This window comes from Amia ocellicauda, chromosome 12, assembly GCF_036373705.1.
Source record: "Amia ocellicauda isolate fAmiCal2 chromosome 12, fAmiCal2.hap1, whole genome shotgun sequence".
Taxonomy (NCBI): Eukaryota; Metazoa; Chordata; class Actinopteri; order Amiiformes; family Amiidae; genus Amia; species Amia ocellicauda.
The window spans coordinates 13474179-13490052 of NC_089861.1; the positions used below are offsets into that span (position 1 = coordinate 13474179).

The window sequence follows — 15874 nt, forward strand, 5'->3', positions numbered from 1 at the left end:
GACATGACATTAAAGTTGAATGAATAGTAGTTATAATGTGAGTAACTGCAGATGTTTCTGGAAACTGCCATGATCTTTTCTCCTTAGGAAAAACTGGAAATGTCTGTTGAACGAAAACAGGCAAAACAGACGAGCGATCAAGCTGGTGCAAAGCTGGTAACAGTCAAGTTACATATGGTGAGCTCTGAGTGAGGCAACTGGGATGGTGGGCTGATTCCCAGCAGTACCTTACTATTTTTTTTTTTCCCCAAATTAGAGTTGCTCTGAGAGGCACAAATGAACGTAATTTAGTTGATTATTCATGCTGAGCGTCTCATTTCTAATTACACAAATGGCAAAGCAGCAGCAGGGCCAGATTAAGAGGAATAATCCTCCAAGGTTACACCAAGGTCACAGGAATGACTTAACTCGTCAACTTCCCCTCTGGGGACCACAGTCAGCCCACTGGCCACATATTTCCATGACAAGATACCCTTCATTTCGCGCTGCCCATTCCACTGCAGAACTGCCAGCTTCTGTTGATCCCCAATAGCTCCTCCTGCTCAGGAGACAAATAGGCTGACAAATACAATGATACAATGAACTGCTCAATGAGAGTAAACGCATGCTGCTGTGGGGCATGTTCTTTAGACCTCACAGTGCACCACAACCACTAAGAAAGCAAAGCAGAAAAAGAGATTGCCAACTAGCTGCATGATTCGAAGAGATTAAGGTTTCCAAATGTCTTTGAACACAATTAACTCAAACCTACTCAAAATTCAAACCTACTCAATAAAAAAAAAAGTCATTTGTAATCCATCTTTCGAATGTCTGTATGAAATTTATTTTGAATGTCGTCTAATAGTTAAGAAAGCAATGTGCATTATGTGCTCACAAAATGCTGAAACTATATTTTGAAAACAGACCTTCAACACCAGAAGAAACCTATTTCTGAAGAAGCTTCAGTTTCTTATTACATAGATGTTGACAGAAGACAGCGCAGTTATCAAGGGTATCCATCTCATTTCTGTATTTAAAAACAGCTGGCTTGATGGACTGGAGACAATGAGGATCATTTATGTGTAGCATAAATCAGTAAGGGCTGATGTGACAAAAACATCCTTTACTCGACCAACTGATCACTTTCTCTGTGGCAGTAAACCTCCCTTGACCGATGCACTCAAACTGCGGTACCTTGGTTTGTTTAAGGTCACATTCTGAAAACATTAGCATGTCAGAAAGTGCAGTGAAGCATTTACAGTTTGCCTGCCTTTTAGTAAAAAGCCAAAGCTCTTGCCAATATCTGTCTATGTGTTCGATTTGGTTACTAACCATCGGGGCACTATGTTTATACTACTTTAAGTAACTTGATTTAGCGTAATAACCCTGGGAGACAAAGAGTCTCCGAGGCAGGGGTTTATTTTAGGATCATGTGTGTATGTATATATCTGAATGTATATTTATCACAGAATGAATATCCAAGTTTGCCAGTTTCTCTGCCTAAAATGTGTTTCTCTCTCACATGTCACTCCAACCACTGGTGTTGAGAATGAACAGGCTATATTATGCTGAGCTGCCATTGGATTATGCTCTTGCTAATAGCTCCTCCCCAGCAGTATTTTCCACAGTGATACGGGAAAGTTATAAAAGGGATTATTTTATCATGATTTAAACTCCTGCCATGATTTACAATCTGCTTTCAATTCTCTAGTAGTCTGCAGCATTGGCAGGCATTTCTTTTTTGTAAGTCTTTTACACATGCCAATTTAAAACAAACCGAGGCAACAGTGATTGCATGGTATCTGTGCCGCATTACTTGAATTGAAACCTATGATTGAATTAATGGTTTGTTAAAATCTTCACAAATTACTTAATGTACATAATTTAATTGTGCATCTGAGCTCAGAATCAGATTTCAGCCTTCTAAAAATCCAGAATAAAATGCAGTATGGACTTTGTTACAGCCGTGTACAATGCCTAATCAGTTGCCATCTCCTTGTCTGGAGACAGCTGTTTGGTATCCTGTCCTTTGCACTGAGACCAACAGCTTCAATAATACACAGAAGGGGTTGCTTCACAGAATTATATCTCAGCCCTTTGCTTGAATGTTATTCTGGGATTAATGTAGTTGTTCCTTAAACTATACTTATTTAGGCTATTAATTACATTTTTTCAGAGTCTGCTTTATATTAGGCCTGGAGAAAACTGTAAAGATTGGATTAGAAGGGTTCATGCCAATTCTAGTGATGCAGAATGTTCTACAATAAAGACATAGGGAGGATGCAGTATTCAGAAAGAAAGGGGAAAAAATGCCACATTCATTACACAAAAGCTAAATAATATTCTGACAGCAAAATACTGCAAAAAAGTGAAAAGGCCTTGATGCACAAAAGAAAACCGCTTCTAGTTTCATGCAACCCCATCACATAAATGCCTCCAGGGAAACACATTAGATTACTGTTCACATTTGCTGTCAGTTGGTAGTATGTACAAATTAGCAGGCTGCTAACAAAATAACAAACAAGAAAGAAACAAAAATTTACAAAAGAAGTATTTGCCAAGGTTATAGACATCTTGCCTGAGGGCCTCCATTATACATCAAGAATACTTTTAGTTACACTTTTGAGTACCTGTGGGGGTGCTAATAACAAAGATAAATTAACATGTAAATAACTGAAATCAAACGAACAGTAATGAAAATCTAAAAGAGAAGTACTATAATCTACTATTTTAGTTTGCTTAGTCTAAACTATTAACTACAGAAATAAGATATATATGGAAGGTGAGGCTGAAATTGGTAAGACAAATGTCTGATTTTATTTTGGCTGAATAGAACAGATATTCTAAGTTAATCCCAAACTAATATTTTACATTCTTTTTTCTAGATTTCATAGCACACTATTAGTGAACACCTCTAACTGATGTAAGTGGTAGTCAATAGTATCAGACATCACATCTCAATTAATTCACATGAAATTGGCAAATGCCATAGTGGATATTAAGGCACAATAAAGAAGGAAGAATAAACATATTTTTGTTTAATAAACTTCTAAATGTGCCTCATCACAACTACGATGTGTTGTTATCTGCGGTGAAACACTTTTTGAGGGTGACAAGTGCATTCACACATGGAGTAGCCAATAGCGAGGACAGACTTACTGAAAAACAGCATAAAGTACAAGAAAACTAAATAAAACTTCCAGTGGGGAAACACTTACCTCTTACTTCTCTAAGGCAGTCAGAGTATTCCCTTTTTCACTGCCTTTAAAATAAATAAATAAAAAAAAGTGTCTGGACTATCAAGGTTGTGAATCATCGTGTATCACAAGCCTTCTCGTCAGGCAAATATCCAGGATTAGACATGGTGGTTGACTTGACAATGAACAGTCTACACACTATTGTAATATCCTTAAATCACACTTGTTTATTTTGTTTAATGTTATGTGTGTAGAATAATAATAGTTTGTTTGTATTTATCTAAACAATTCAAAGCACAGCAGAACAGTCAATTACTGAATTTCAACATCTGTCCTAATTCTTTGAAAAAAGGTCTACTACAATTATAATGAAAAACTGGCATTATTACTTTCTAGTACTAATTCCAATAATTATTTGACAATGTATTTAAATAAACACATAATCGTAAAAAATGTGCAGCTATTTGCCTTCAAGGTCATGTATTTTTTTCATATTCGAAATGCAAGATAAGTGCATTAGGGGACTAGAGACTAGGCACCACAATTGCATGTTTTAAAACTTATTTATTTTTGAACTCTTCTCCCAAAGGTCATTGTACATTGTGTGTATAATGCATTCATCCAGCTAGCATTCTCACCTGATAGTGCCTAGTTTGAACTTCTTAGAATTTAAATAATTCAGTCCAGTATCTACTCACTCTGCGCTAAAGACTGTTTGCCCTTGCTACACCAGCAGACCACTCACTTGCCCAGAGAGCGTCCCTGGATCCATGCCAGAGACCGTGCCTGTACCCGAGGAAAAGCCAGTGGATTATCCAAGTGACTGAGCCTCCTTATTTGCACAATCACATTTCAGATTTACATTTACAAGACCGCAGGAACCTGGCATCACCAGAACACTGTTCCTCGCCATGCGCCTGCACCCTTATCAGCTCCTATCTGAACATTCAATATTTGTTTTTTTATGAATTAGAAAAATGTTGCTATTAGAATGACTAAGTGTTGCTGATATACAATAGAACATTACTTAATGTATTTTTGAATAATGCATTGACATTTGAATATCTGCTATACATATAAGAATTACTTTCTAGCGTAGTGTAAATCTGAATTTGTAATGTTTGATGCCTTGTACTGAACTGTATTTTTGCACCTTGTATTTCGTCGCCCTGGATAAGGGCTTCTGCCAAGATAAGTAAATAAATAAATAATAATGATAATAATAATAGATAGCCATATGCATATCGAGAGAGATCTTCACCATTCTGCCATTAGCTATTAGAGACCAAATACAATAGTATTTAATAATATTGCAGACAGATATCTCTATAGTGAACACAGTTGTGCCTAATCATAAATTGAAAGGTTCCCCATCGGCAACCGATGGATGGCATCAGGAACTGGTTGTGAGCAGTCATAAAACACATATTTAAATAATCACACGAAACAAAACCACCGGCAGGCACATGGGCCTGAAACCAAAAAACACAACAAAAACTCAGTGTCTGCTATAATCTCTGCACTCCGAGTCCTTTACATTTTTCCCCAATTTCGGGGCAGAGGCTCCTTAAAAAGCTCCTGTGGAGCTGGCCCAGGAGGGATAACTGACTGATTGCTCAACCATACATGAGACAGCAATGTGCTGCATTCTCATCTGGCCAATCAGTCAATTAAGCCGCCACAGCGGCACAGCACATCCACGCGGCAGAGGGGGCACTCACCCATTCACATATGATGTTTGAACTATGTAACTAACCAATACTAACATATTAATTTAGTATTGGAACAATATTAAAAATTAAGAGTAATCTTAACTTAATCTTAAGTAGGATACCGTCATTGTTATAATCATTACCGTTTATCCCTTTTATCACACAATTTATCTAACTGCCTATTTGATCTTATTTTAGTAATTTAGCTTAGTCATTGTACTTTTGTTTTATAATAAAGTGTTGTTCGTATATCGTTAACTTATTTTTGTGTCTGATCTATTCTAGTGAATTGAGCCCTACTGATCGACAGTAATTGATCACATACATACATACAGTGTTGGGAGTAACTAAATAAAAGTATTTATATTACAAAATGTTTATAATTGTATTCAGTTAAGATTACTCATGAGTTACAGGCATTTGGATTACCAATAGCACTATTCTGAAAAAATGAAAGATTACTTTTGAGCATAACATTTACAGGAAAAGGCAGAAGAAATTGTAGGGATCCACTTGTAGCAAAATTATTTGTATTGACGTGCACATGATTCAACACTGTTGTGTAAGCAGGTACCAGAGGATATCGTTATTTTAAAAGAAAATAATCAGAATAGTCACAAACAGAACATTTTGATTTGTTTTAAATCAAGTAGGAATCTGAATGTGGTGTATACCTTAAACAGCTGCTTTGTTTCATATGTCAAGAAAAGTGGTCACTGGCCTTCTGCATACTGGAAAAACCAAACCGCCTGTAGTCAATGAACAAGTATGAAAAAAGGAGAAGGCTATAGTCATTATTTTATTTAAGCATACTTAAAACACAAAACTACACAACTGCTAATACTTTGTCCCTGGATAGATTCCCACCCTTAGCAAAGCTACCTGTAAGCCTCCATTAATAAAGAGTGATATTGTTTTATTATACAACTTTAGATTAAGGTTTTATACCGAAACAATATATTATTTAAATGAATAGAATGAGATTTTGCATAATACAGTGTGCAATTGTTGTTTTTTAATTTTAATTTATGAATGAAAGGAGGAAAAATACAACAGTATATGACAGTGTTTTTGCCCCAATTAAAACAATAGTAACTGAGATTTTCCAGTAGTTTTGTGTAGTTTAAAATGTAGCTATTGGTAATGTATATTCTCTCAGGGTTCTCCCCACTAATTCTCTACTGCCACATGGTACAAAGGAGCCAATTTAGCAGGAAATTTTATTTTCAGATTTTGTTCAACATTATGATATATACGAAAACAACTGGATATCTTTAGACTCGATCACTTCACTTCTACTTTGTTTTTGATAACCATAGGTTACATTTGAAAACACTCATCTGCAGTACATTTTTAACTTGAGAGTCTGTTCTACCTGGTGAAGGAGAATTACTATTAGTCTTAAAAGAACATAGTCACAAGTAGAAACAGGAAGATGCAGTTGGGCTTGTCTATTATCTTTCCTCCTGTAGTGTATTATTTTATGGATTTGAGTACACACAGTATCAAAACATGTTTGTTGACAAATTTCAAACAGGATAAATAATGTGAAATCCAACATACATAGCATGGTGTGTGTGCAAACGGTTCCAACATAGTATGTCTTCTTCCTGGAGTCACATGGAAGAGCTTGAGTGAGAATGTGTGCCAGTCATTTCACACTGATTAAGACACTGCACAACCTTTACATAAAACTCTGCACAAAAGCTCCTGTGATTAGATCTTTATGGAAGCCCATTCCTGCCACAAAATGAAAAAATAAATAAAAATACTCAGAATTCTGATTTAATATCTCAGAATTCTGAGTATTTTTATTTATTTTTTCATTTTGTGGCAGGAATGGGCTTCTATATATCAAAGACAGATTAACAAGTGCAACAAAAATTTAATTCAGTCAGTCCATATTGAAAATTGATTGAGATTTATTTTGTAATATTAAAAAATAAAATAAACACAGAAATGAGTTCAACAAAACGAATTGTAAATATCTTCATAAATGCTCAGTCTTTTTGAATTACTTTAAAGATTATTATAAAAGTGCAAGTTTTTTTTTTTTTTTTAACTCAAGCCATCTCCCATAACGACTTAGAGCATTGTAACAAGTCCAGCTGTCCATTGGAGACATGTTGTTATGGCAGTGGCTTGTATTAAAGCCCACATGCTGCACTGTTATACTTCTACTCACACTGCTCACTCATGCAGCTATGGTAAGGGGTCACTTTAGCCTTGCAAGCCAGGGATCTATTGACTGATGCAACCTAATTTGATAATGGTTGCACTCTGATACTCTTCTACCACAACTATAAGCTCCCAGACCCATTTGGTAAAGGCATTTCATCAAGCAACCCCTTTACTGCAAGATTCATCCTATATACTTGTGAAGATGAGCAACTCGAGCAGGTGATATACATTTCTGACCTTTATAATTCATCCTACAGCCATTCAAGGAGTAAAGCTAATATACAGAACTTACATAGAACATCCCTGCAGATTTACTGTACCTTGGTAATAGCCATGAAGTCACCGGCATCAGTTAAGTAATGAGAATCATATCCGCAGTATAACCCAAACAAAGCAGCTCTGTCAACCTGCCACTTCTAGAGATTGCGGTTTACCTGTATAAGAAAACTTTCAGTTCTTCAAATAATTCTGAACTGAATAATTATAAATGAATTAGCAAGCAAAGGGGCCCTAATTGTGCAGTATCCTGCTGCCAGTTAAAACAACTGATAGTTAAAACCATGTCTCAAATTAAGTGACAGCAGCCATTTTTCTAAAGATGAATAGTACACAGCTCGAATGATGGGTCAAATGCTTTCCCTTGATAACATGAAATCTATATTCCAATATCATAATTTTATAATAACCTCCAGCTTACTTTCTGTGAAAAAACTAAAACAAAAAACAAAAAACAAGTTAAGACATACCTTCAATATCTTCATATCTTTTTGTCAGCATAAACAAGCTGTGTTAAATCTAGAACAAACTTTATAACAAAAATTCGAATTTATATTTTACATTACCTAATTATACAAAAAGCTCTGGGGCCTCAATGGTACTGTACTTTACTTTAATACAATACAAAAAATCATTAGCAGCTGCAAACAGTGAACCAGTAACAACAGCAAACTGTCAAAATAGTACAGTAAGTAGCCTATAGGGAGATCAGTGAAAAACTTTCTATGAGCTCATTTTCACTGACAACCAAAATGTGCATATTTCAAGGCACATGTGGCACACCAAGTCAACAAAACCTAATTTGACTCAGAACGCTGACTCACTGCTTCAAAGAAAAAAAGGCCATCCATTCCTTCTCTGACATACCTTCTCTTAATTTGACGACTGCTTGACTAGGCATGCGGTTTTAAAAAAGGTAAAGCTCCTTAGAGGCGAACATTTCGAGAACATTAGACAAGCTGGATATAGATGAACACGCGGGTAATATGAGCTGCCATTGTCTAATCCTGTACGCATCACAGAAACACGAGGCCCATGATTTTCAAATGTAATTTGGAAAAGGTTTCTGTACCCCTGCGGTTTCCTATCAAGGGGGTCAAAAATTAAGTGAGATTATCTGTTTGCTTAAAAACAACTGAATAGATAGATGATGGATAAAACAGACACAGCATTTTTGTAGGTAATAGGGCCCATTAAATATAGGTAATTTAGGATGATCTACATTCTTGCGTTCCTTAGATAAGCAGACATAAAATACAATGCCAAAGGTGCCACTAAAGAAAAGCTGGGTTGTAAAGTATACTGCTACTTCCATGGCAACACTTGGAAAAAACATTATAACCCCTGGCAGAAAGCAGACTAATTTTGCCTTTGCAATTCAAACCGTCAGCTTCTGAGAAACTCTGATCTATATTCAAAGAATTCCATCCTGATATTTCATGCTTGTAATTGAATTATGTGTGCAAGATGTATGATGGTCCTTTACATCTGGCTTGCTGTTTCGCTGGGACCCCCTTACAAATCTTAAGGGGGTTTTCATGGAGAATTGAATAAATAAATAACGTGAAAGAGTTTAAAAAACAAACAAAAAACAGCAGGAATATGAGAATGAAGGAGTAATTAAATCAGAGTTTTTTTCTGCAGCCAAAGGTCATTATGTGCTTGTACAATAACAGAATTAAGGGTAGACACATCCATCACCTCACAGACCACCATGGGTCAGATCACTGCGCCACCATGGCCTCACAGGACACTGTAGAGATAATAGGCAAATCGTGAAATTTCCAGGGGCAGGCTCCACGTGAGTTGTTTTTCAATGGAGACTTCAATCAGAGGCCTTGTAAAGTCAATGACTGCTGCCACTGTGCGAAGAGACTTTCAACACAGAGGCATGTAAAGGATGACAAGAGGAGCTGCGATGGGTTGGGAGGGGGGGGAAATCAGACATGTCTCATTGTATTCTGCTGAATACTCCATAAATAAATGAACAGAATTGTATTTGTTCTTACTGAAAATGTTTTGTTTTTTTAATAAACTTCTGTGGATTAGTTATTGATTTTCCTGACTTAAGTGCTTTTTCTTCCTTAATATAAATAGGTAGTTTAAAAATACATACATTTACATTTAAATTTACATAAACGTTAAATCTTGCACAAACTAGTGCATGGCTGGTTTATGCTGACAAAAAGTTAAATGCAGCTTCAAATAAAATTCACAATTACCTTTCAAATCATTGTATTACATTACACCACAGTTAATATTTGCACTCCTACCTCACAGAGGAAACTTAGTTGTGTTTTGATTAGCCTTCCACTTGCACTGAACAACCACAAAGCAGCCTAATTATGGCACATTTTTATGGTTGTGCAACAGTCAGCACAATAAATCCAGCTCACTGTCAAGCAACCCATGACATGAGTCTCATATCATGTTTGTTTTTTGGGTTTTTTTTCGGTTGATGAATGTACATTTTGTTTAAAGCATGCAGTAATCGGGGTAGTAGGTACACTTTTTAGTTTTGACTGACTTAAAGGAACTTCTGCAAGCCCAGGCCATGGCTTAGAACAAAGCAACAAAACGTATTGTGCGTACAAGGATGATTCGCGATTAAAGCTCTTCAAAATGCAGCCTAAATTCCATTCATGCAAATTAAAACTATTTTTTTACATCTCACCTTTTTCATGGCCACTTACTGCTGTGAGCCAGGGATCAGAATATCCCTTTCCCAAGTGTCACTCATTGGGGCTTTTATTCGCACCTCATACAATAATCGGATGACAAACTATGCAACATCACAAGCCAAAAATAAAAGCATGGTGTTGTTTTGGGTGTTTTCTACTAAATTTCACTTTGTCTTCTGCTACCCATCCGACCTTGTATAGGCGAAGTACAGTACTCACATTTACACAATAAATACACAAACAGTATTTTAGTAAGAAACTACCTTAGATCACCCTAATTTAAAAATTGACAATCATCTCTGGATATAAGTGTTCATTAAAGGCAGAAACTTTTTTTTTTCCTCCCTGTAGACACACTTCAACAGCCAAGTTTGGATCAATGAGGTTTGAGCTCTTATAGTATGCTGTATCTGAGTTGCACTGGAAAGGTACAGAAAAGGTGCAGTATCTGAGAATAGACACTGGAGACAGGGTTTAAGAAAAGCTGACATAAAAATAGCCAGCTTGATAGAGGTGCTGCATTCGGTGTAGTCTTGGGGTTTCTCAGGGATATCAAGTAACTCACAATTTCATCTCTGATTAAATATTTCTGTCAGAAACGTTATCCAGTCGCCAAATGATGAGAAGATATGATATCACAGCCAATTGTACCAGTACAAATCTCAATCAGGTTTCATTCCAGAGCAGTTGCTGAACCAGAGCTGCTCCAATTCAATGGTCCGGTTATATCTGTATGGTTTATATCTAAAATATAAGACCATACAGTTAAAAAAATAATATCGGCAAAGGTAATCCCATGAGCAATTTTGTTCAATTAACCTGAACTTGATTTTACCAGAGATGGCAGATGTGGGTCCCTTTCTATCCATTACAACTTGCTTTTCTCACAAGATCTGCCTTTGTCCCAGAACACATTCATTATCAACTGTGCTGAAGTAATTTGCCATCGCATTGGTGTGTCCGTTTGGACACATGCAGAAATTAATCTCAAACTGGAAGATGAACTGGTATAAATTCTAAGCACACCGTATTTGGATTTACAACTTCACATAGCCTAAGTTTAATTATCGCAATACTAAAACTGAATGATTGCGTTCCAACTGCCAGTTATATTTTAATACAGAAATGACAGGGAACAACACGTACTGTAATTTCCTGAGGAATGGCCTGTACACTGAACCTGCACTTCTGCTTAAATTGTGCAGTAGATGAACTTGCAGAATCCTGATGAACAATATGCTGGTTAAAGAGTCAAAGGAAAACAATCAGGTTAAATCATTTGGGGAACCTGACAAGAAAGCAAAGATGTCAGATATGATATTGAAAGGTTTACATGAACCGATAAAATGTTAAGTATTATGTCTCTCAACCTTAGTATATGTTCATTAGTTAAAAATACACCAACATTTTTTCACATGCAACAAAACCTGATGGATTGCTGCTGCTGTTTGGACCCAAAACATTGAACAAGAACAGTCCTGTCAACATGGGATAAACTTTTCTGATTGGTTAAATGACAGAGGAATGTCCAATACGATGTCTAATACGAATAAACCTTTGAGTATTTGTGTTTTCTGCAAAAAGGAGGAAAGCCTTACATAGAATTTCCTAGATTGTGGAATATTGTTTATCCATTTTTGTTATGTTGAAATAAAACTTACAAATAAAGGAAGAATAAAAAAATGACGACTTTTTTTTTTTCCGCAAAAGATTTAACTTTTACTAAGACTATAGCTGTTTGGAACAAAATATAAACAACCCTCTGTAAATGTTCGCTGTTACCAGTAAGTTTAATGTTTTTCCATTATTCCTGTGAAGTCATTTGCACTTGCACTAAACCATTGTATTCAGTTGACGGTCATGTTAACAGTCTTCTGCCTTAAAGACAGGAAACTAATTGACAACATTTCTTCTACAAAATGGATTACATTATGAGCTTCATAAATCTGTGAGTCAGGCTATAACCTTAACTGTTGACCTTGATCACTAACATATGCGGCTTACACCCACCATGCCTTAAAAGAGTAATACAAATGAACTCAAAGCAGAATTATATAATCTAAAACATTTTGGAAACCAAAACAATATTTCTTGACAATCCCAATTCACTGTCGCAAAACACTGTTTATATTGAAGATGGTACAAGTCACCTGAACTAAGTAATTTGCCATTTCTAAAAAACTAAAAACATTACATTTCTACAAACTGCAGTGTGGAACTACCAATAAAATGTGAACAACTGACAAACACAGAAAAAAGGCTTTTAGGTTTGTTTTGTCCCCAGTTGCAGTATTTCTTTACAGAACTTTTGAGTCTATAATGCCTGTAGTACATGGAATTGGCCACAAAAGGTAATAGGATGAGGCATTCAATGTGAACATCCAGGTCTTCTTTCAACCTACTAGTAAAAATCTGTTGGGTTCAATCTCTGATTCGCCAAAGAGAAAATAATACAAGCACACAGGACAATAATGGAACACCCTGTGTACCCACAAGTCAAGACGAGCCGAGGCTATAAAGATCATTATGTGACATTGGAGAGCCTAGATTGTTAAAGATGCCTTACAGTTTGTATTCAGGTTTCATCCCCAGCTGTGAAACTGAACTCACCATCAGATTGTTTGAATGTGTTTCTTTGCACACAGGACAGTTCAAATCATTGTAACTTTGTGTCAGATAGGCATCAGCTGGAACAGTTGTTCAAGAACCCACAGAGAGCTTCTGCATGACATTTGTTCTGTATACATATCACAAAAGGCAGATCAACTTCTTTGTACAAAATGGGTGAGTGTCTCAGCACAAACCTCTACTACTGAAAGCCTAAGTTAAACACAAATTGTCACAAGAAGTAATACAATCTAACTAAGGCAGTTCAGACCAGACTTTGCAAATGCTCGTCATTAATATTTTAAGACTGTATTCACCTCTATTGATCCATTTCCACCCAGTTAACTCAATTCAGTTTCAAATCCTTTCAACCACATCGAAACTGTCACTTTTCAAAGGTTGGAGAAGGTCATGAACAGGTGAGCGTGATTGAATTGAGGTGAAATTAAAAGGTCTCATCTGCTGAATAGAGCTGAAGTTATGGAGATGCATTAGAAATAACTGACTGAACCCAAACCAGCTGGCCAACATTTCAACTGGCCTCCTCCCAGTGCCCAGCTCAACACAGTGTTTTTTGTATTGTGTGGGCAGCCGTTAGGAACATCAAGAGACTGACCTAATACTCATCAAGCACAAAACAAAACTCAGTCCACACCTGTGACGTCTCCATGAAAACAAGGTCAGATCTTATATCTGAGCCGTGAAAACAAACTAAGCCTCATTGTTCCCGTACTACACTCCCCTGCTTCTTACAATGCATGTGTGAAAACACACAAGTGTTATTGTTATATTTTCTGCTGTTCTGTATGAATCTTGACAAATTGCACAAAGTAAAAATGATTTAAGACCAGACTCATTTGATTCCAAGACCTACAGTGGTGTGAACTTTCCACTGTAATACATACACACAGTAAATTACAGGCTAACAATATCTGATTTACAAATATTTGCAAAGACAACTGATTCCATGCAATTTTCGAGGTAACTTTCTATTATGCAAATGCATTGAGAGAGAATCCAAGCTTCAATTATGGAATAAAAGGCGGTGCTCACAAGTTTTATGAATACTACACTTAAAGTCAAACAAATAGCTTTTTTCTTTAAAGTATTCACACTATAGGCTACAGAAAAAGGTGACAGGCTGTGTTTTTTATTGGAGCAGCAGCCAACTGAATAATGCATGTGAATCATGGATAATTAACAAAGTGTAATTACACAATTATCGCAGAAAGCCTGTGAGCATAGGATTCTTACAATAGGACTTTGAAGAAGAGAAAGTATTAGTTTCATAATTACAGTAATCTTGTCACTGTCAAGTGTGACGCCCCCAAACGAATACATTATGTATAATTAAATGTGTACATTAATGCAACTAATGATGCCTGTAAGTATGCACGCATATATGTGTCTGTCGTACTGAAAAAATTAAACGCATCATGCAATGCGGCAAACTGTTTTAGTTGGATAGATACATTTCAATTACCTGTGCAAACAGAAACAGCTAATCAAATGTGCAATGTAGAAGTTTGTAAGACTCTGGGGTGCCTTGTTTAACACAGCTAGATGTGTTTTGAAGCATTCAACAATTAGGGACGCCCCTGGCACCTTGTTCAGACATATGTGAGAAACTTGCAACTTGATCCCTTGTTCTCGCCTCTTGCATTTCCATGTCCGTTTCATTGATGGGATTTACTTTATCTATGCATACTTTAAAATACTCCAACTGGTGAGGGCTTGTTGAATTCCCAACAAAGTAACTGATCAGTGTTCAATAACTGCTCTTGCACAGTAACTGCAATGGACCAGGTATGAACTAAACCCAAACTTACCCTGATGAGGCATGCTGATGGTCTCGTTGGCATTGCCGGAGCCCACGTTAAATATGACCACGGCGGACGCGTTTTGGCTGGCAGCGTGGTTGATCTTGTCCTTGTAGGTGCAGTTCCCGTTGGTGATCAGCGCTACCCAGGTGTGGGCATGAGGGGAGACCGCAAATTTCGTGCTGGGGTCGCAAGCCTGCCTGTCGTGCGGGGACGCGGGCACCACCACCACCCCCTTGGCATCCTGCTTCAAAGAGTGCTCGCCGTAGCGGCCGCACTCCGTCTTCTCCGTCTTCAGCTCCGAAGTGGCGGGGTCCACATAGGTGATGTTCACAAACGCCGTGTACCATTCCTCTTTCTCCGCCACCGTGAAGTCAAGGCACAGCAGATGCACGAAACAAAAGGAGAGCAGCCATGTTGAGAGAGCCAGACTGCGGCATGCCTGGATGAGGGACATTGCCATATTCAGGCGGAGGTTTCCCCCACTGCTCCCCTGTGCCGAGCTCCGCTGCCTCCCGCCTCCACTCTCCCTTGGCCGGGCTGCTTCTGTCTGCTCTTTTCTCCCTTCTTCTGCCAGCGATTTAGGGACAACCGCTGCTTGTTGCTGCAGCAAAGCCCTCCCCGGTTAGGGTTAAGCTCGGTTTCGTGCCAGCTGGTCTCCTCTACTGTAAGTCTGCTCGCTTAAAAGAGATGTTGTGTGAGGACTGCTGCTTCCAGGATGTCGATGCTGCTGTCAATGTGCTGCTCTGCTCTGCTCTGCTCTCTGCTGTGTACGCTAACGAGAGCTACACAAACACTGGGGCAGAGGCGAAGTAATGAAGCATCGCCATCTATGTGTAGGAAACGAGCATGGCAATATGGCAGGATCTTAAAAAGCGGACGAATACGAATCACCTTATTGTGCAGTACAGGCAGTAGTTCTACTTTGGAACTATTGGAACTTTCAACATGAAAGTTCCATTGTCATTGGATTAGTATTATTACCAGTATTAGTGGTACTTGTATTAGTAGTAGTAGTATTGAAGATGATGATGTTGCTGCTGTTGAAACTAGGTATTGCCTGGAAGAAAAAGATGACCATTACAATAATTATTGTTGCACTTATAAAAGTAATGTATTAATGGGATTGTATCTATTTACATTCCCAAGAGATGAAGAACATACATAGAATTCCACATAAAAGAAGGGAAGATTGAATAATTAACTGTGTAGGCACGACATAGAAAACATAAGCTATAGATTGAAGCAAGCAGAAACATCTTGGGGAGTATGTCATCCAGCAGCGGATCGATATAGGCTCCTGTTGATGTTATATATATATATATATATATATATATATATATATATATATATATATTAGATAAAGCGGATAGGTATGTTGGTTTTGACATTGGTCTGTATCGGCACCCATCCGCCTTTAT

General features: G+C 37.4%; 1 protein-coding gene across 1 annotated transcript in view; it reads right to left on the reverse strand.

The window, feature by feature from the left end:
* Positions 1-15466, reverse strand: part of rnf150a (ring finger protein 150a) — an 82739-nt gene extending 67273 nt beyond the window's left edge. Inside the window, exon 1 of the mRNA XM_066718389.1 lies at positions 14463-15466. Within this exon, the coding sequence (XP_066574486.1) occupies positions 14463-14916 (454 nt within the window). The 5' untranslated portion in view covers positions 14917-15466. The remainder of the gene's footprint in view (positions 1-14462) is intronic.
* Positions 15467-15874: the final 408 nt, after the last annotated feature.